The sequence below is a fragment of the Culex quinquefasciatus genome, chromosome 1 (genome assembly GCF_015732765.1).
Source record: "Culex quinquefasciatus strain JHB chromosome 1, VPISU_Cqui_1.0_pri_paternal, whole genome shotgun sequence".
Lineage (NCBI taxonomy): Eukaryota > Metazoa > Arthropoda > Insecta > Diptera > Culicidae > Culex > Culex quinquefasciatus.
The window spans coordinates 104859829-104883060 of record NC_051861.1 but is presented as its reverse complement, the minus strand read 5'-3'; the positions used below and the strand labels follow the sequence as shown (position 1 = coordinate 104883060).

Here is a 23232-nt window from a genome sequence, read left to right as displayed (position 1 = left end):
AAAAAACTTTTCGTAGGACTGTCCATTGGTATTTCATTAAAAGGAGTTCAAACATGCTAAATATGATTATAAACGCGGGAAAATGCATTTTAACTGGTTTTCAGTTTATTGAACTTTAAATTTCATTAAAATTTTGAAGTTTTTCGAAAAAATATTGTTTTTGCCCCCTGATTATTCAGGCCAATTTCGACGGGGGCGACGTTAACTTTGAAAAATATTTGCAACGGCCTTATAAGGTACTGCAAATATTTTTTGAAGTTTAGGCTGGTACAAATTTATTTTTTTAGGTTTTGTCCCCCCTTTCAAAATTAGTCAGAAAACTCAGGGGGCAAAAACATATTTTTTTCAAAAAACAATGGAAATTTAAGTGCAGTTAGCTGAAATCAATTTCAAATACATTTCCCTGCGTTTAGAATTATTGTTAGAATGTTTGGGTTAATTTAAAAATATTTAGATTTTTTGAAAATTTTTATATTAATCGCAAAAAGTATTTTTTTTCGCTAAAATTTTTGTTTTCATCAAACCAAACATATTTTGAAAAACAACTGAACTAATGTAAAATGCATTTTAAAACACTTTTGCCATGTAAATGTTGAAACAATGGCCGTGTTACGCTTCATACAAAATTTTTAAAATTTGTATGGAAATTTTGTTACGAGGGAGGGGGAGGGGGTCTAAAAGTCCGATTTTTCACGTTACGTAATAAAAGAACGCTCCCAAGCAGGCTGAATACCGGGTAGCAAAGTGAAATCCAGGGATCTAACACGCATGCAGTTTCCTGAAGTCCCCACCAGAGGCGCTGTCAATATTGTTTACGTATGGTTTTTGAAAAGGTCGTATGAAATAAATACATTTTTTTCTCAAATTATGTTTTTTGTTGGTTTCTACCTCGGTTTTTTTTTGCATGTATATGCGAGATAGTTTCAAGCATTACGTTATTTTTTTACATTTAACATTTATTAGATCAATAAAACAAAGTTCTACTTGGCCATTCAAGAAAACACAACACACTGAACTGAACTAAAAACTGAATCCTTGAAACAAATTAAAATTTGTTTGATATTTCCTGTCCGTTGAATTAAAATGAATTACGCTTTCGGAATATTGTGAAGGTAGACAAAAATCAAAATACGAGCGCAACCTGTCAAAGCATGTTGCGCCACGGGCTGATGTACACGCTTACGACAAACCATTCAATTTTTATATGGCGCAACAGATTTTTTGCGGAACAGAAGAGATGCGCACTTCGGTTTGGTGGTGCGCGGATAATACTACTGTAACTGAACACCTAAGTGCTGATATGCCAAATCTAAGGTTCTCGATGGAATTATATGCTGTTCCCCTAGATCAAATTTGAGATTATACATAAATCTAAAGAAAAAAACTGAAAAAAGTTTTTATTTATGTAATTTATGTCCGATGCACATACGACCTTTTCTAATGCCACGCGCTAAAAACTTGGTTCGATCTTGGTTCGATTTAGACTTCACTCGCTTTGTATCCCGGTCGGAAAAAAATCTGGTAAATTTGAGTGTCTGGCGCAGGCGGACGTTTGTCGTGCAGTTCAGACACACTTGGCACATTTCTTTTAGCCAGGTTTTGCGTGACGCCCGACGAATCTGGCAAAAATCTGGCGGAATAACACACAGCTGTCTGGCACAAAAACGAATCGGTTCAATCGGTTGAAACGTGCACGACCGGTTTGTTGCATATTCGCCAGAATTCTGGCAACATTCTTGGGCCAGTCGGGGGGAAAATCTGCCAGACGTCTTGCGCAGCTAAGTGCAGCGCCCAAGACAAAACGCCCGCCAGGCGCCCCCCTTTTCCGTCTGGGATATGGATGACAGTCGTGTCGTAACCGTGGTGAAATCCCGAAGAACTGAGAGCAAATTTGCTACCGCGGTGGGGTTGACGCAGCCCGGGAGCATGTTGACAGCTCCCATACAAACTGAGCGTACCTTTTTTTGTGGGCCCAGTGGGCCTAAGATGGCGGCTTTCGATATTATCTAGCCAAACATTTGAAAATGGCGAATAGTTAAAATTAATATAGTTTTTGCCTTGTTTCGGTTTAAAACGACACAATAAGCATTCTGTAATCATTTTCTTGAAAAACTTGTTTAGAAATACGCCACGTTATAATATTAGTCTCGAACAGTCGAAGGGAGCGTGCCGCGAAAGCAGTCACGAAAAAAAAGTTTCCCATGCGTATTTAATGGGCGGCCTCCGACGAGGCCCACATGCCATCTGTCGGTGGATATGCGTAACTCACGAAAACTGTCATGTTAGGGGACGGCTGGGTTGACGTCGGGTGCAAATTTGATTTGCTACGATATTTGCTCCCAGCGCTGAAGATGCACTTCAGATGACCTAAGCCGTGATAGGAAATGTCTCAAGAATTGCCATTTTCGTATTTTTTTTTTCTATCAAAAACCACATTTTTCAAAAATCATAATTTCACGCAATTTCAACCGATTTTAGTTGTCTTGGACGCAAATGAAAGGTGATAAGTTGGTCTTTCTATGAAAGATAGTCTGAAGACCGAAAAATCCTGCCTAACATTTGAAAAGTTCGAATAAAACTTTAAAATGCCGTTTTGAAGGTGTTTGGACCAAAGAACCTACGTCTGAAAATATTTTTATCGGAATCCTATTGGACAATTTTACGAAACATAGTAAAGAATGGGAGGTGTTCATTAACAGGATTCCGAGTTATGCTTTTTGAAAATAATAACTCGGTTCGTCGGAGCGCCGCGCGCAAAATTGGAGTCTTAAATGGGCGGGGCCATCAGTTAAAATGTATTTCTGTAGTTTTCTTTTGAAAAGGTCCTATAAGCCAAATTTTCAATTTATGCTTTTTGGGTGTTTTTAGAACCGCCTTGAGTCAGGGGTATTCAAAAACACCCAAAACCAAAAAAAAATGAAAATTTGGTTTATAGGACCTTTTCAAAAAAAACTCCAGATTTGTACTGTATTTAAGGGAGCGTTCTTTTATTACATAACACAAAAAATGATTTTAAGACCTCCTGCCCCGCCCTCATAACAAAATTTTCATTCAAATTATTTTTAACAAAATAGAGCATCGTTGTTTTTGTTATTGATTATTGATTACTAAATACTTACTGATAGTATACAGCGACTCCAGTTCGGGATCCCGATTTTTGAAGATTTTGCTGCTCTGCAGCGCTCCTCCACTGACGTTGAGCCCATTCGACCCGGACGACACTCCATTTATCCGAAAGCCGTTACTTCCATACAACCCGTCAAGATTGTTGTTCGCCATCACCGGCGAAGGCGCCGAATTGATTGGATGTCCACCCGTGGGCGAGGTCAGCAGATTGTTGTACGAGTTGATCGCCTGTTGCTGCTGCTGCTGCTGTTGCAACTTGTGGCTGCTGTTGATGATATCTGGCGTTGGAAGGAGTGTTCCCGGGTTGTTGTTTTCCGCGTCCGAGACGTGCCCACTGGACAGGCCATCCTCCAGTACCGGCATGCTGGTGTAGTAGCGCGTGTAGTTGTTGGTTCCTGCGGCGGACGATGAGTTGTTGACGTTGTTCATGCTATCACCGATGGTTCCGTTCAGCGCTGAGGAATTCAGTCCCGTGGACGAAGTTATGACGCCATTGTTCAAATCGTCGCACATCGTCATTCCGGGGGCGCCGTTGGCCATGGCCGTGCCGTACTCGCTGCCATACTTGAGCGATATCTCGCTGTCGTAGTCGCCGCAGTTGCTCTCGTAATCGGTCGTATCCGGCGAATAGTTGAAATTTTTGCTGTGCCGCCGAGTCAACGGCTTCTTTCCGCTTCCTCCTCCGCCGCCATTGCCAGTGTTGCCAGTTTTGAGCTTTTTCCCATTTCCGTTCATGATGAACTGCGTCGTCGCCGTCGAGTCGAGATTGCTTTCGTTAATAACATCACAGCTGCTGGCACGACTTCCGGGATCCAAGTACAGGCTAAAGTGCCGCTCGTGATCCTGATACTGTTGCTGCTGCGGGGTCACGTGTTGCCTCGAAAGCATTTGCGGCAGTTCCTGGTGCTGCAATCGTTGCTGCTGCTGAAAACTGTGCTGCTGCTGCTGCTGCTGCGAATGATGGTGGTGATGATGGTTCGCACTATAAATGTCAATCTCTTCCTCATCCTCGCCATTGTTATCGCCCGTCACGGCGACAATCCCCGACGACATTCCCCCACCCACCGAATTGAGCTTCTTTTCCTGTTTCTTCTTCCGAAAGCTGCTGTATCCGTTTTTAATTCTTGGCTTACTCTTCACATTGATCATGTACTTGAGATTGTTGCTGCCGGTGCCGGTGATGTCCAAGTCGTCGTCGTCCTCGTCCTCGTCCTCGTCGTCGTTTTCTTCGTCGTCCAGGGAGTTGCTGCCGCCGGCGTCGCTCCTGCAAAGGGGGAAGGGAAAGAGACGTGAGACTTTTAGTTACGCAAGTTGTATCGATTCTATCGTAAGGTTTTTTTAAGAGTGGTATTTTCGAGAATCGATGGTTTTCGGGGTGATATTTAAAGATTGTCATTATTCTCAGACTAGTACAGGGGTGTTCAGGTTACACAGCAAAAAATCGTAAATTATAATCTTAATAAAGGACATTGTAGGGCATCGTTTTCAATGACAAAAGAAAATCATTGTTATTGTAATACCATCGAGAAAAAAAAACTGAATTGAATTTATTGGTTGTAAATTTGTAATTGTAAATAAATAAATCAGAGTTTTCATATTTTGTAAACAATTTGTGAACAATATATATCAAACAACTGACAATTGAATGGTTTTGAATCTACAATTTTAAAGGAGTAATAAATCATTGAATATCTGTTTCTTTCTTAATCTAAATATATCAATATATTTCATAAATACTGTCCCCTAAGTATTTTAAAATTCTTGTTGTTTTCATATTTCCTTTAAAATTGTTGATCTTGTCACCAATGGCCGAGCCTTTCGTAAAAATCATTTTTAAACCATTATGCATCCTACTTTACAAATATCGCAAAGATTTTGTTTATCAAAGTCTTATTTTTTGCATTGAAAAAAGTAAGCGAACGATTTCCACTAAATTCAATTATTTTGCTATATTAACTTTATTAAATTTTGAGTAAAATTGAGTTATTTTTCCATTAGAAAAGACAAAAAAAACATGATAAAAGCCTTTTCCTTAAATTTTCAGATATTTTGAAAAAAATTGGAAGCATTTCTGCTCTCATTTCTTAAATCTTTCAGGGATGCTTTTGGAGTCAATAATATGAAAATTTGACTAGATTTTTTTTATGTTAGTAAGCATTTCAATGAGATGTCTCAGCGTAAATTTCCATAAGATATCTGTAAATTATACAAATAAAGAATTTTCTTACACAGTAAAAAAAAGGCAATATTTCATCTCAAAATGAGTTCATCTTTTACATCAAACAAAAAAAAATGTGATTTTGCCTCGAAAAATGTATAGATTTTCAAAATTTTCGGTGTGATGATACATTTTCAGTTTGATCGATGTAATATTACATCATAAAATGGTAACATTAAACCTGCCAATTTTACACCTTCCAAATTTACAAATTTAACCCCCTGACACCAAATATAAATCGAAAAAATAAGAAATTTTTTTTTTTCATATCTAGCCACGGTGTGTTTCCTAGAATAAACTTAAGATAAAAAATTCGGCAAGTCTGATATTTGGCACCATGAAAGAAGGGCTCTTTCCCGACATTTTGCGGGGTCCAGCGAAATTTTTTGAAGATTTTTTCTCGATTTTCTAGGATTTTTCTTCAGAAAAGTCTATGGAAATCTATGGGTTCATGTTCATATTTATCAAATTTCTTATGAATGTGCCTCAAGCGACTCCAAATTACATATTTGGCCTCAAATCAAATCTTTCCAACCTAAATTTAACAGATTTCTAGCATTCTTTGAAATAACCCCAACATCCAAGCTGGAAACCTCAAAACGACCGAATAAAAATCTTTTCTTTGTACAATTTGCCATAAAAATACAGCAACAGATTGTCCGGATACAAATTCGAGATTAAACCATTGCTTAACTAAGAGTATTTCATTTAAATTCTATTTATTACCCAAAAGGATCCCAACATTATTTTTTCAATCCTCTGCCATACAACACTAAAATATTTTAAAACATTTTCGAAACAATCACATTGTAGAAAACAGTTTTCTGAACATTTTCCATAACAAAGTATCAATTTTGGTTCAATATAAGCAGAGATATATCCAATCGCCTACTGAGTTTTTTAAAGATTCTTATAAAATAATTTCAATAAATTTCATCAAAATTTTATATAATTTTTATGTTTCAGCAAAATGTTTTCATCCTTAAAAATATCATAGTAGGCAGTGTTCATCGTTTGAATGGGAATTAAATCCACAAATTTTAAAGAAAGTCAGTTTTTATTTTACGAAACTGGGTTTATCTCTGCTTATATTGAACCAAAATTGATACTGATTGATTAAAAAATGTTTTAAAATATTTAAGTGTTTTATGGCAGAGGATTGGAAAAATAATGTTGGGAACCTTTTGAGTAATAAATAGAATTTAAATGAAATACTCAAAGTAAAGTAAAGGTTTAAGCTCGAATTTGTATCCGGGCAATCTGTTGCTGTATTTTTATGACAAATTGTACAAAGAAAAGATTTTTAGTTCGGCCGTTTTGAGGTTTCCAGCTTGGATGTTGGGGTTATTTCAAACAATGCTAGAAATCTGGTAAATTTGGGTTGGAAACATTGGATTTGAGGTCAAATATGTAATTTAGAATCTCTTGAGGCACATTCATAAGAAATTTGATGGATATGAACATGAACCCATCGATTTCTATCCACTTTTCTGAAGAAAAATCCTAGAAAATCGAAAAAAAATCTTCAAAAAAAAGTTACTCTAGACCCCCGGACGAAAAATTTCGCAGGACCCCGCAAAATGTCCGGAGAGAGCCCTTCTTGCATGGTGCCAAATATCAGGTTTGTCGAATTTTTTATCTTAATGTTCTCGGAAAAATACACCGTGCTAGCAACACTGCACGTAAATTTTGAGTAAGCCATTGTTTTTTACGTACAGAATCCTGAAATTTGCCTAAAGTTGACTTTTGTTTAGTTTTCTCTTAGGAAAATGCATTTAAAAAATAAGATTGTTCAAAAACCTAATAAAATTGGGGGTTCCAAACTTGGGATTCTTTGTTTTTGAGGCAAAAATAACCCCCATGCCAAATATGAGCAGATTTCTGGAGCAACATTTGAAAAGGGCCCACAAGCCTTTTGTCCGCTAGAATTATTTTGCAAATTCCTTCACTTTTTTTACCAGTAAACGTTTTCAATTTCAGTAAAATAATGTATTTCGAGACATTTTAATAATTACACCCCATTTTACAAATTTTGCAAGATGCCTTTTTCGTTTTGTGATGCCTAGTGTCCCTTTTTTACTTTCTAGATAGAAATCCTACTTGGAGAAAAAAGTGTTCCCAAAATCGTGAACAAGCGTTCATGAAAATCGGAACCACGAACAAAGTGTTCAAATCCCATGGTCCGTTTTTGTAAAACTTATCATGCAATTACGGGAACTATTTTTTCTCTGTGTAGTAAGTTTTTATTTGTTTCATCGTCCGTGTCTGTTGCGGGTGACCATGAACGGCAATGATCGATGACGACCTACATTTTCAAATTTTTTTTCGTAAAATCGCAATAACTCGTGATGTTTATAAGCAAACCCCTTACGTCAATATATCAAAAATTTTGTAATTGTCTGCTGTACAACTTTGTAGAACATTGTTACACTCTAAAAAATGACCCTGCAAAGTTAGAAAAAACAAAAAATTTTAAAATGAAAAATTTTGTTCTACATGGAAAAATGACCCTTCTGGGTCAATGAAGATTCGAAAAGTACATTAAATTTCCCATAAAATGACATGTTCCAAATTTTGTTACAGTCGAGTAACGGAAAATTGGAGAATTTTTTAAACTTTTTTAGTGTTTTTTTCGATGAGAAATACGTTTTTTCGGAATTTCGGATAAAAGTCCTTTTGACATCAAATTTATATCTCATCACCGTTTCAGGCTGCAAATTATTGAAAACACCTCTTTTTTCGCATGTTCAAAAATGGAAGGGGTCGTACCGCCCCTCCGTCATGAGATATCAAAAAACGGACCTCGGATTCGTGATCAGGGACAAAAGTTACCCCTTAGGACAAAGTTTCACGCAAATCGAAGAGGGGTCGGGGCAACTGCTGTGTGAGTTGGCGGAGAATTACCCAGATATGACAATGCTTTCTATTTAAAAAAAATCTTACAAATTCCTTTTTGAAAATAAAATAATTGAAGTATTGTTTATGTTTTCAATATTCAATAACTAATAATTTAAATTCAAGAAAATCTCAATCTACTCACGCTTTGCTCCCGTCGCACCCATCGTCTTCAATTTCTCCGTCGACGTCGCTCGCATTGTGGTTGTTGTTATTGATTGGTGATTTGCGACCAGTGGCACCTGCTGCTCTTGCCGTCACACTCTCCAGCAGTGATCCCCCGGTCTGTTCCGGGCCGCCGCCACCACCAACGCCAATGTAGGTCGTCTCGAGTGCTTTGCTGTCCAACTCGGTCGGATACTCGTACTGGATGTCCTGTTTGTTCGTTGTTGGCAGACCAAGAATTATGCATGTGTCGCACAAAAAAAAGGGGGAAAACGAAAAGTGGAAATTGGGTTAATATTTTGCTGGTTCCTAGGACTAGGCTGGTTTAAAGTGGGGTGACCTGTTTTAAGTTCTTTCGGGACATGAAATTAAGACGAATGGGATTGAAAATGATTGATTGGTTTTGATGATGAATCATCATCAGAACCAAATATAAAGATATAGTTTCAATCCATTCTGTTTTGATATTCTTCACTTCTCTTAAAACTTGACTAACGTTCTAAGCATAAGTGTCCAATATGACCCATGTTTTGACGATTATGGACCTTCATGAAATTTAGAACAACTTTCCCCAAGACACCATATTTTTTTTTGATGAAATGTTATTAGATTTCAAAATGGACCATTTTTAAACGGCCAAATTTAAATTTACCCTACACGGAGAGTTCCCAAAATCGTGAACAAGCGTTCATGACAATGGGAACCACGAACAAGGTGTTCAAATTTTATGATACGTTTTTCAAAATCGTACCATGGGATTTGAACTTATTTTCATGAATGCTTGTTCACGATTTTGGGAACTGTTTTTTCTCCGTGTAGTGACAGGCCAATCTGTGTTTTCAGATATTAGCCCTGAGAAAGCCCGGATTTGGTCCACCCTAATTTTTATCTTATTTGCTATACTTCTTTATAAATCTGTTTAGTTTATTGTTTAAAACTTTTATCAAACATTATTTTCGGCCCGCCAATTCTTCAGAAAAATTAAACTTGGTTAGCATTTCTAAAAGGTAACACAAAATTTTAATTTTCTCTCTAAATGAGATCTTTTACTGTACTATTTTTATTTATTAAAATTATTACAAAATACCATATTTTTGAAAATACTATTTTTTTTATGATTAACAGTATGGGTATCAAACGTCGCCAACTTTTGGAAAGATTTTCAAAGCTTTTTGTTTTTATTATAAAGTACAAAATGATCACAAAATATCATATTTAAAAAATATCTATTTTGAATTATATCGTTTGTTACCCAAATTTCGAATTAGTTAAAGTAGTAATTTCAAAAAAACGATATTTTCAATTCAATTTTTACATTTTTCAATATGAGTACTAACGAAGCAAAATTTTTCATACAATTTCACTTAAGAGCAGTTCTCTACGGAATCGGTCTTTTTTCTTTAATTTTATTTTTTGTATCTTTTAAACCAGCTGAAACTTTTTTGGTACCATCGGTATGCCCAAAGAAGCCATTTTGCATCATTATTTTGTCCATATAATTTTCCATACAAATTTGGCAGCTGTCTATACAAAAATGATGTATGAAAATTCAAAAATCTGTATCTTTTGAAGGAATTTTTTGATCGATTTGGTGTCTTCGGCAAAGTTGTAGGTGTGGGTATGGACTACACTGAAAAAAAATGGTACACGGTAAAAAAAATTTGGTGATTTTTTATTTAACTTTTTGTCACTAAAACTTGCAAAAGTTTTGCAAAAAAACACTAGTTTTATTTTTTTTATTTTTTGATATGTTTTAGAGGACATTCGTTATATTGAATGTTTGGCCCTTTGAAATGTTAGTCTTGGTTTAGAAATTTTGAATTTTTTTTTCGAAAAAATCGGAAAATCTCACGAATGTTTCATTTTTTAACATTGAAAATAGGACCATTAGTTGCTGAGATATCGACATTAGAAAATGGTGTGTTGTTTGGGTGCGACCTAAAAAACATCAATTTTCCTGTTTTTAAATCTTTGCATGGCAATATCTCAGCAACTAAGGGTCGTATCAACAAAATTCAAAAATGCAAAATATAGAGAATTTTCTCAGCTTTTCAAAAATATTTTTTTCAAAAGTGAGCAAACATGTGCACTAATTTTTTGAAAAACTGCGACTATTTTCGAAAAAGTCACCTAAAAATGGATTCAACTTGAAAACGGTGCACTTTATCAAAATTTTACTAAAGTAATTTTTGATTGCAAATTTGATTTTATGTCGAAAAATGAAGTTAAAAAATTTTTGCGACCGATTTTTTGAAAAAAACAGTATTGATTCAAAAATTTATAACTCGCTCAAAGATTTTTTGCACAACCTGGAAATTTCTGAAAAGTTGGCATTTGATGTCCTCTAAATCACATCAAAAAATAAAAAAAAAATAAAAAATAGTTTTTTTTTTGCAAATCAAGTTTTAATGACAAAAAGTTAAATAAAAAATCGCCAAAAATTTTTTTACCATGCATCATTTTTTTTCAGTGTAGTCCATATCCATACCTACAACTTTGCCGAAGACACCAAATCGATCAAAAAATTCCTTCAAAAGATACAGATTTTCGAATTTTCATACATCATTTTTGTATGGCCAGCTGTCAAATTTGTATGGAAAATTATATGGACAAACTAATAATGCAAAATGGCTTCTTTGAGCATACCGAAGGCACCAAAAAAGTTTGAGTCGGATTAAAAAATACAAAAAAAAAAAAAAATCGAATGACCGAAATCTGAGAGAATTGCTCTTTACTAAAGTTTTTTTTTTGCTAAAACTCTCAAATTTTCACAAAAAACCTCATTTTTTCGATGGTGCTCAAATATTAATAATTTACAATATGGGTATCAAATGAAGCGATACATTTTTTTTTATAAATTTACGCTTAATGTTTTTTTAAATATTGAAATATTTATAAAATGCCGTATTTTTGCGAAAATACTCAAATATTCAAAATTCACAATATGGGTTTCAAATAAATTTAAATTTTGTTTGCATTTTTAATAAATTCAAGACATTTAGGAAAATATAGAAATTTTCATGTATTTTTCGAAACGAAGCGAAATTTTGCATGTACTTTCACTTAACTCACGACCTCTGGATTGGAATTCCAGCACCCCACATATTTGCTCTTTTAAGGGATCTGACCTTGTCGAGCCAGACAGGAATCGAACCCATCACCTTCCGCTTACAAGGCGAAACCCGTAGCTCAGCAAGGTTTTTTTTTAAATTTTTAAAATAAAAACTTAAATTTGCACAAAAGAAAAACACTTTTAAATTGTAATTTTTATTGAAATTAAAAAACTTCAAAAAATACGGTATTTTGTGAAAAATTTGAAATTTTGCAAACAAAACTCTAATAAAGTGAACCCATATTGCAACTTATGAAAATTTGGGTATTATAAAAAATATTTTACAAAAAAAAAATACAAAAAAAGAAAAATACGTAAAAAAATGCTTCGTTTGTTACCCTTCAAATAAATTAATAAAATTTAAGTATTTTAAAAAAGTACATTTTTTTCAAAATTTGAGCATTTAACATAAATTGTGAAGAATCATACAAAATTTTGCTTTGATTCATACCCTTATTACAAATCACGAAAATTTGAGTATTTTTGAAAAAAAAAATACGATATGTTATTCAATTTTTCAGTGTATTTAAAATTCGAAACTTACTTTATTACACTGACCTACAAAATTTGACAAATGTGACTGTGCAGGGGAAACATAATGTTTGGGGTCCCCAGAATCACGTGCATTTTGAGTTTTCAAAAATAGTTTGTCCGGCCCGAATGGTTTTACTCCAAAGTTTGTATGGAGAATCAGGGCGGTGCGTCGCTCTTGCATACAACCCAAAAATTGCATGCAATATAAGCAATTCTGTACGAAATCGGCCGATTTCGACCATTTTTATTTTTTGTATTTTTTGATTTGGCTCAAACTATGTGGGGGCATTTCCTATGACCAAAGAAGCTATTTTGTGTCATTGGTTCACCCATACAAGTATCCACACAATTTTGGTAGCTGTCCATACGAAAATGGTACGTAAATATTTAAACAGCTGTAACTTTTGAGTGAATTTTCTGATCAATTTGGAATCTTCGGCAAAGTTGTAGGTATTGTTGAAGAATTTTGAGAAAAAATAGGTGCACGGAAAAACATTTGCGGATTTTTAATTAACATATTTTTTACAAAAACTCAATTTCGCTAAATACATATTCAGCAGTTCCATATGAAAGTTAAAGAAAATAATTCCTCGAACAATTTTACATAATATATCAAAAATTGGGTGAGGTTCATTAACAGGATTCAGAGATATGATTTTTTGAAAATAAAATCCGGGTTTTTCGACGCGCCGCGCGCGAAAACGAGAAATTGACGAAATCGGCAAAAAATCAACTTTTTTCACTAAAACTGCGATAACTAGAAAATTTCAGCGATGACCTATAGATGTTAGGGTACCAAAATTTTCCTAATTGAAATACGCAACTTTTGGTACCCTAACATTTATAGGTCATCGCTGAAATTTTCGAGTTATCGCAGTTTAAGTGAAAAAAGTTGATTTTTTGCCGATTTCGTCAATCTCCCGTTTTCGCGCGCGGCGCGTCGAAAAACCCGGATTTTATTTTCAAAAAATCATATCTCTGAATCCTTTTAATGAACCTCGCCCAATTTTTGATATGTTATGTAAAATTGTCCGAGGAATCCGTTAAAAATATTTTCAGATATAGGCTCTTTGTTCCAGACACCGTCAAAACGGCATTTGATGTTTTCATAAGACTTTTTCAAATGTTAGGCTAGATTTTTGAAACTCCACATTATTTTTTCTTGAAAGTCCAACTTATCATCTTTCATTTGCACCCTAGACAGCTAAAATCGGTTGGAATGGAGCGAAGTTATGATTTTTTGAAAAAAGTGGTTTTTGTGAAAATCGACGAAAATGGCAATTTTTCGGACCACCCTAACACGGCGTAGGCCACCCTAATGGCCAAACAAAAAAATACGGGTCTAATTATTTTGGCCAAGGAACCCCCAGAAAAATTTTGAGCCCGATCGGAGAACTTTTATTTTTTTTCTTTAACTTTCATATGGAACTGCTGATTATTATATTTTCTAGATTTTTTGGTGTGTTTTTAGGGACAAAAACTCGTTTCTTTTTAGTCATAGAGAAGTATGGCCAAAAAATCTGCCGCCGAGTTCTGAATTTTTGAAAAAAAATTGATTTTTGAAAAATATCGAAATTTTACACCAAAAAAAATTTACCGAAATTTTTTATGTAAAATTGAGTTTGCAATCGAAAAGTACTTAACCGATTTTTTTATGAAGGGCTCCGTTTTCAAGATGTAGCCACCGAAAGTTTGATTTTAACGAAATATTTGCAGTTTTTCGATTTTAAAAAATAGTGACCATGAGTAACAATTTCATAGCAAATTTTCAGAAATTTTCAAAAAAAATATTGTTAGAAATATTTTTTTTGAAAAGTTCAGAAAATTTGCTATGAAATTGTATAAGAAACATTGAAGATTGGATATCTCAAAAATTCTCGAAAATCAAAAAAATACGTTTTTTGGGATATTGAGTTTTTGTAAAAAAATGATAATAAAAAAATCGTTAAAAAAATTTCCGCGTGCCTATTTTTTTTCTCAGTAGTCCTCAAAAATACCTACAACTTTGCCGAAGACACCAAATTGATAAGAAAATTCAATCTAAAGTTACATCTGTTTAAATATTTACGTACCATTTTTGTATGGACAGTTGCCAAAATTATACGGAGACCTGTATGGGTGAACCAATGACACAAAAAAGCTTCTTTGGTCATAGGGAAGGCCCCCACAAAGAGCCAAATCAAAAAATACAAATAAAATCCATTTCCGGTGTTGGTACAGAGTTGCTCATATGTAGGAGAAATACACTTTGAAAGTTTGAGAACTCATCCACCAAATATCGATTTATTTATTTGGATTGAAACTTCGTATGAATGTCAATACACTCTACCCCCGGTGATTGGTCACTTTTTGGTTTGACACTTTTTTAGTTTGTACCCCGTTGGTTGGTCAAAGTCAATCAATCAAAGTTAGTTGGTCAAAGTCAATCTTAGAAGTGACGAACTGTCACTTTTTACACGGCGTTCACGCACACTATCAAAACAAATGTTTGGTAGTGTGTGTGAACTCCGTGTAAAAGGGATGTCAAACTAAAACGTGACCCCGTTCGTTTGACAACAGTTGGTGTCAAACCATCGGGGTTTGAGTGTAATTATTTTTTCCTACAAAACTTTTCACTACTCACCAAACTCTCCACGTCGTCCCCGCTTTCGTTGTAGTCGCTAAACTTCTCGAACGCTTTCTCCACGTCCTCCGTGGTGGGACACTTGAAGAACTCTTCCAGCACCTTGCGCGTCTCGGAAAACTCGTACAGATAGTCAAAGGTGGAGGACGCCGTGATGGGGGTCGTAAAGGAACCCGCCCCAAAGGTCGGATTGTCGTCGGCCGTGGTCGAGGTCAGCCCCAGCGTTGGCTTCGTCTCGGGCGAGATTCGCTTCATGTACGACGACGATTCCTTTTGTTCGTCCGCTCTCCGGTAGTCTTCGCCGTCCAGCCGGAGGACGTTCAGCTTGCTGTTGCTGTCGGAACTGGGCATACTGTTGGTGATGCTGACGGCGGCCCGTTTGGCGTCGAACTCGCTGAGCAGGGCGTTGGCGTCGAAGGTGACGGAACTGTTCAGCCCGGAGCTGACCTGCTCCAGCAGGGTCGGAGATCGGGCCGGGTGGTAGTGATTGCTGGTCGGCGTGGGCGTCGTGGCCGTACTCGAGCTTCCGTTGTTGTTCGAGGTCGTTGAGGTCGTCGTCGACTGCTGGCTCGGTATCACACGCTGCGGGAAGCCCGGACGTGGCGGTGTCAGTAGCGATGGGGAAGTCAGATTTAGCTTAAAGTTGGACGAGATGTAGTACGAGGAGTTGCTGTCTTCGTTCAGGTTCAGCCCGAACCGTCGTGGCGAGCCTTCGTATTCTGTGGAAATTGAACAGATAATACAAGAAAAAAAGTTAGTTAATAGAAGATTGGACAGGTGACTGAAAAGTTGGCAAATATTTCATACAAATTTATGACTCAAGAATCTCGCAAAAGTAAGCCCAATCCCAAATGACAATATATCACCCAAAAAGAATATTGCACTCGCACACACGAGAGCCTCCGCCGCCACGCGTTAAGCCGAAGCACAAACTTGCGACCGACGACGCTAAATCAAGCCTGACAGAGTGTCGATATTGGAAACTCTACACCACCAGAGTAATCCGGGAGTTCCCCCCGGGGGTACCTAACTGTGCCGTTGTCGTTTTCGCAGCTATCAGATTTCACCCCTTCTTCGCTGGTGACGACTCTTTCGCTCGCAAGTGACGACGAGTTGATATCAAAATCTAATTTACAAAAGCAAGAGCAAAAATATATAATGGAAGATGGTGAAGACGGATGGTAGGAGGAAGAGGAGGAGAAGGAGGAGTGCAGACTTACATTTCAAACCGCAAGCCGAAGGTCCTGGGAAGGAAATCCGGCTCAGGGAAAAAAGACAAATAGTTATTGAGTGGAGGGTGATATGACACTTTTGTTCATAGTTCTATTGTTCCACTTCCACAAAGAGAGGCTATAAAATCACTTGAAAAATTAACATCTTGATTATGCTTTCTTGACCCACCTTCACGTATACATATCAACTCAGAATCCGAAACAGAACAAATCGTCGTCAATAGCGTACCAACATTTTTCTCTCAATTATCTCGGCAATGCTTCAACCCTTGTTGACCGTTTCTGTCTCATTCAAACCATGTTGGGGACCTAGAAATCCACTTTAAAATATAAAAAGTTTAATTATGTTTTTTTTTTAATTTATTTATTAGCTGCAAATGAAAGGTTAGAATGTCTACTTTGCGATTCCGACACAAGAGTCATCGGGAACCTGCTACAACCGAAAAAGTCCTTTTTGAGGCCCGGAATTTGAGGACCTTTATCTGCGAAACGATAACACAGGGTTGATTCCGGTTGCATTTGACGGGTAATTACTGTAGGGATTATGGGTTGCAGGATTGAATATGCAATAAATTATAAATTGAGTATTTATTATAAGATTGAATTATTCATAAATAAGAGTTAAGTGCGCAACAAAAAGTGCGAACCTTCATAAATATTTCCTTGTTAGCTGACAGATTGCGGTTTGAGTGCGAGAGCGCGCTAGCGAGTTGCGAGAGAGAGCAACGAGCGAGAAAACAACAAGATGCGTGCGGCCGGCAAAAGAGAGAATGAAGATTGTCAAATCAGTTTTGTGGTTAATTTGTGTGGAATAAGACGTGTTGTTTGTTAATTGCAAAATATCCGTGTTTTTATTATAAAAGAAAGTCCCCGATCACGACAATTACCTCAACTTTAAGCTCCCGTAGAGATGATTTGTCAACAGTGGACACCGGTTCCGTTAACATCCGAAAAACATGATTTTTACAGCTTTTGTTATAAAATCAACACATGGGCCAATGTTTTCAATCGGATTTTCATGCCGATATCGTCTACACAAGATCCTCTGTAATTATTAAGTCAAATGTAATTACAAAAGCCGACTCGGTCCTAACCAGGTCCCAGCACCGAAAAGGACCAAATAAAAATAATTTCATGAAAAAAAAAGCCGATATCCTCTGACCCAACCTGGTCACGCCGGAACCAGTTACCGGGGGCCACTGGGGGACACTATCCGGAGTATGCAAGGAAGCATATCATGCGACATATCAAACTTCATGAAATTGAAAATTATGACCACCTGACCGAACCCGTGGTATAAGGGTAAGCGTGGTTGCCTCTCACCCAGTCGGCCTGGGTTCGATCGTCTCCCTGGGACCTGCCTCGGTGGAGTCGCTGGTAGGCAGTTGGACTAACAATCAAAAGGTCGGCAGTTCGAATCCCGGGGTGAATGGAAGCTAAGGTGTAAAAAGAGGTTTGCAATTGCCTCAACAATCAAGCCTTCTGACTCCTAGTTTCGAGTAGGAATCTCGCAACCGAGAACGCCAAGGCAATGTTGTAGAGCGAATAATTTGATTTTTTTGTTTGAAAAATTGGAACATATTATTTAACTACTTTAAATTTACATTCATTTTTTTAAGTTAACAAGCTAGCTACACTAATTTTCAATTGTTTTTTTTCAGCAAGTTTTCATTTACTGAAAATTTCAGTAGTGCAGATTTCAGTAAATTTAACTGAATTCAGTAATGAGAAATTGGTGTGCAGTAACTATCAAAGATACCCTGGTTTTGAAATAAACAATTTTCAAAGTAACTATTTTTTAAAGCTTTTTTGAATTTATTTGAGAAGACGTTGTGTGATCCAATCCAGTTCACACTTTAAACATACAAATCATGAGAGAATTCTAATATTTGAAAAATAAATTAAATTATATCAATTATATCATCCCGATTTAAGGCGTTTAAAAAAATTAGACTTAGAGAAATTGTAAACATTGGGGTAATCGATATATCTAATAAATTCAATGACTCGTATATGCAAAGTTGCATATGCGAGGCATACGAGCGCCGGTTTAACTGTATTTCAAAATTAATCAACTTATTTTCGATATTTTTTGTCAGCTTGAAATGTTTTCAGTACGACACTTTGATTTGTTTTTATTTACATACAAAATTAGCATGTTGCGTTCCAAGTAGAAGATTGACATAATAGTTGATAATGCTTTAAAAACATAACTATTTTTGTTAAATAATGATAGTGAGCTTTCCAATCACAATAAAAATGCTTCGAAAACATCATGGTATCTGATAAATATCTTGAACCAAAAATTAATTAAGCAAAAAAATGTCAACGCAGTGCACGCAATTCAATAAATAAATTTAAAATATAAAAAAATGGGAATTAGCCTGAATTATAACAAATATTGAACAATAAATAAGTTCGCTAATTATTTTAAATTTTTTGACAACTCCGACCCCAGCTCCGACTCCGGGTTTATCCGAAATTTACGACTCCGGCTCCGACTCCAACTCCAGCTCATACAATTTAGCCGACTCCGACTCCACTTCAGCTATTACAGTTTTGACGACTCCGACTCCGACTCCGACTCCAGGTTTCCAAAAAGACCCGACTCTACCGACTCCGGCTCCGACTCCTACTCCGACTCCACAGCCCTGTATGTAACCCCTTAAGCTCAAAATACAAAAAAGGACAGCGAATATTAACGAGAATAAATTCAAACTTTGACAGGAATGTTAATTTTTTTTATTTACAGTGGTTCTACCAGAACATTTTGTTTGACTACATTAAATGATTTTCCATCAATTTCGAAGGTTATTTTGTTACTTTTTCCTTCCCTGCTCAATTTGTTCTCCCGTGTACCAGTAAACTCTAACACCGTTTGAATTAGTCAGCTGTTGAAAGGTACCCCATATCTCAGCTTAGGTTAATTAATGCACTGATGTTTTTACCCAAACAATCCAATAAATGAAATGAAAAAATGATGTTTCAATTGAACAAACAAACATTAAAACAGAAATTAGTTTGGTCACTTCTGAAATTTGTTTCTAAACATTATTATTCAATATCAAAGTGCTGTTTTTTTTGGCTTAAAAATGATTTACCTAAACAGCGGCCACTAAAAAAAATCAGCTCATCAAGCTACATCGCTACATCGGTTTTCCATCAAACGAAATAAACCAAACCCACTTTTTATTGAACCCGGTTTGTACCGCCATCGCGTACCCTGGCACGTACCGAGTGAACCACCTTGGCTCATACGCTGGGTTCATGCCGAGGGTGAGTGCCAGACACAAAACCGAGGCGACGAGCCCAGCGTGCCTTGGTTCGTTGGTACGATTAACCAAAATACCATCGGCTCGAGTGAGTCGGGTACGGGTGTAAACCGAACAAAGCAGGCGCAATGCAAAACCGAGGTACACGTGAACCGCGTGCAGGGAAGCTTGCTATTTATGATCGAAGTAAGCGGATTATTGTTCCTGGTGCAAAAACGAAGCTTTTGGTGTAAAACAATCGATGGTTTGCGCGAAATTATGTTGTGGTAATTTTTTAGGCCCTTTTTCCCACTGTGCTTTGGTTTAAAAAAAAATCAAAGTTTTGGCACAATATTTTTTTTGTCGAAAAAAAACCTTTTTGCAGTACTGCACAGCGGAATTTCACAAAAAAAATTGTGGATCGATCTCAAATATGTTGAATATGATTTTAAACGCAGGAAAATGCATTTTAAATTATTTTCAGTTCATTAGACTTTTAGTAGTTTGAATAATCTTCTATTTTTCATAAACATACTCACACTAAAATTTTGAAAGATTTTCAAAATTTTGAATTTGATCCATTTAGTTTTTTAACAGCTAGTTTTAGCAAGTACAGTTTTGACTAGAATTAAAGATTTCACATTTTAACCACTTTCAATTTTGATATTTAATGTTAATCCAGATAACGTAGTTTTCCTTTGTCAGCAGGTGTTAAAGTTTACGTGCTGTCCTCGTGCTGTCCTGACTCAAATTTTTCTTGCTACTAGCTTGCTCAAAATCAAACACATTTGTGCAAAACTTTCGTCTCAGCTTTAATTACAGGTCACAAGCTGCTGAAACCATATGCCGGGCGCGCCACCTGGAGTCACATTTCGATTGGAATAAGCCACAGAAGGCGCCTCAAGTTTCAGCTCCCTTCCCAGAGTCCCATGATCCGCAGAAAGGAGGTAGTCCTAGACGCGAGGATTACGAGAGGGCGTGCACGTGGTTCTCTGGCGTGGCAAGCCGGGAGTCAAAAGCCGTTTCCACTCTGCGCGCGTATGCAAATTTTATGGTGATATTAAAATCACATCAACGACTGCCAGAGTTGCACAGCAGTTGCTCAAGTGTGGCGAGAGTTCTTCAGCACGCACACTTGAGTTTGTGTACGATTTTGAGTGTGGAGATATCGTGGAATGGTTTTATTTTAACGGGAATCCTATGAACCTCTACTGACAACTGCGCAAGGATAAAGTGTACAAATCTTGGGGCTTTTAGAAATGAAGAGGAGTCTCACTTATCGTTCGGGAACAGTTGTTTTGCTCACTTTGAATGAATAAAAATTGACTTTTTAATATTTAAAAAATAAACAATTCCAAGTTTTACCAAAACTTTAAAAAAAATCGTCATGCTTCAAAACCTAAGAAACACAAACGAAATGAGAAAACTCATTTGGTCTTGACTCTCCAATGAGACGATCGCTGGTGAGTGTCATCAACAGAGTAAGCTGGGTATCTCATGAGCGTTTTTAGCGAAGTGAGCGTCCTAAATCGCAAACAATCTGTTTTGGGGTAAAATTTTCAGAAGATTCAATCGACAGCGAAATGGTAATGAGTCAAAATGTGTGAACATTTGTAAAAATATTAATTAATAATTATTAGTTAACAATCCATGACTTTATCTCACTGTACACAACCCTCTGAACAGTGCGGGATGTTCCAGCTAGAAGACAGAAGACTTCTGAGTTTCCTCTCATCCCGGGCTTTTTCACTTCAAACTCCCCCAGAACGGATACAGCTTTTCCTGCTGTCGTCACAGGCTGCATGCATCAGTTATGATAAGTGCTTGAACGCTGCTGCGATGACGACTCCAAATGGAGACAAAACAGCTCATTAAAAATATAATGCTCCAGGGTTGATTCTTCAGTTTCTCGCTCGCTCCCTTTCCTCTCTCTATTTAGAAGAAAAGCCGGGAAATGGCTTTGAAGCTTGTGTGCTTTTGTAAGAGAGTTGGCGTTTAATGGACGTTTTTTTTTTATTTCTATGCAAATTAAATCACTTCACCTAGATACAATATTAGTGACGGGAAAAATAATTGCTGATGCAAAAGTCTCTGTCGGCTTTAGTTTGTTCTGTTTCAAAATCGCCCCGAAGAATCAAATGGTTTTTTAAATAAATATTTATGATTTCAATGGGGTCAAAAGTCTAACCAACTAGAAACTTTTTTTTTGTAAAATTCCGATGTGAAGTTCTGATGTCCAGTTCTACAAAAAGTTTTTAAATTCTGAGAGGGATTTCAATTAGCACAGTGGTTCAGATCGCAAAGTTAAGCAAAAATTTGATTTGCTAAAAAAACTACCTTTAATATTGAATGTTTGGCCCTTTTGAAGTGTTAGTCTTGATTTGAAAATGTTGTTTTCGAAAAGATTGCAAAATTTCATATTTGAACATTGTAAATCAGACCATTAGTTGCTGAGATATCGACGTTAGAAAAAGGTGGGTTGTTTGAGAAAGATTACGAAAACATAAATTTTCCTGCTCTTTAAACCTTTACATGGCAATATCTCATCAACTAATGGTCGTATGAACAAAGTTCAAAAAAAAATAGTGAATTTTCTGAGTTTTTCAAAATTGATTTTTTTCTAAAAGTGGGCAAAAATGTGCACTAATTAAAAAAAAATGAAAAACTGCTACTTTTTCAAAAAAGTTACCTAAAAATGGCTATAACTTGAAAACGGTACACTTCATCAAAATTTCACTGAAGTACTTTTTGACTGCAAATTTGATTTTATATCGAAAAATGAAGTTGACAAATTTTTGCGATCAATATTTCGATTTTTTGAAAAAAATAAGTATTGATAAAAAAATTTATAACTCGGTCAAAGATTTTTTTTCACAACCTGGAAATTTCTGGAAAGTTGGCATTTTTACCGTGTATCATTTTTTTCACTGTAGTCCTTATCCATACCTACAACTTTGCCCAAGACACCAAATAGATCAAAAAATTCCTTCAAAAGATACAGATTTTTGAATTTCCATACATTGTTTTTGTGTGAACAGCTGCCAAATTTGTATGGGGCGTTTCTCCACTAACTCACATGAAATCAGAAAAAGTTGACCCGACCCCTCTTCATTTTTCGATATTTCGTGACGGTGGGGCGGTACGACCCCTTTCATTTCTCTGGCTTTTTACTAAGACACGTTTTTCAGTGATTTGTAGCTCGCAACCGTGAAAAGATAGAAATTTGGTGTCAAAGGGACTTTTGTGTAAAATTAGACGCCCGATTTGATGGCGTACTCAAAATTCCGAAAATACGTATTTTTCATCAAAAAAGGTAAAAAAATAGTTTTAAAATCACTGCCATTTCCCGTTACTCAACTGTCAAAAATCGTGAGACATGTCATTTTATGGGAAATTTTATGTACTTTTTGAATCTGAAATAACCCAGAAGGATCATTTTTTCATTTAGAACTAAATTTGTCATTTTAAAATTACATGTTTTTTCTAACTTTGCAGGGTTACATTTTAGAGTGTAACAATGTTCTACAAAATTGTAGAGTAGACAAAACAACAGTAGACAAAAACAAAAATGTTGATATATAGACATAAGGGGTTTGCATGTATTCTTCACGAGTTATCAGAATTTTACAAAAAAAGTATTTTAAAAAGTTATGATTTTGACCATTTTTGACCAGTTTTTCGAATTTTTAATCCCTAAAACTCAATCGTGTGCTTTTGAAAGTATTTTTTTCGGAAAGTTCAGTTAATTTTGCATAAGACTATTGTTGTCGTTGTGCACTGCTTGTATGTGTGGACTCACTCTTCACAATTTTTTTTTTTGAAAAAAAAAACTGATTCTCAAAATGCACGAGTCACATCAATCGTCCAAGGGGTCATTCTTATGCAAAATTAGCTGAACTGAAAACTGGTTCAAAATTGTCAAAATCTTAACCTTTTCATTTTTTTTTGTAAAATTCTGATAACTCGTGAAGAATACATGTCTCACGATTCTTGACAGTTGAGTAACGGGAAATGGCAGCGATTTTAAAACTATTTTTGATGAAAAATTAGTAGTTTATGCAACAAGTTGAAAAAAA

At 36.1% G+C, this 23232-nt stretch overlaps 1 protein-coding gene across 5 annotated transcripts in view; it reads right to left on the bottom strand.

Moving 5' to 3' along the window:
- Positions 1-23232, bottom strand: part of LOC6050628 (serine-rich adhesin for platelets) — an 83892-nt gene that overhangs the window by 14957 nt on the left and 45703 nt on the right. For all 5 annotated transcript variants that reach the window (XM_038257892.1, XM_038257887.1, XM_038257878.1 and 2 more), the window contains exons 3-5: positions 14674-15392; positions 8385-8614; positions 3120-4390 (exon numbers count right to left, since the gene is read on the bottom strand). In XM_038257892.1, the coding sequence (XP_038113820.1) occupies positions 3120-4390; positions 8385-8614; positions 14674-15392 (2220 nt within the window). The remainder of the gene's footprint in view (positions 1-3119; positions 4391-8384; positions 8615-14673; positions 15393-23232) is intronic.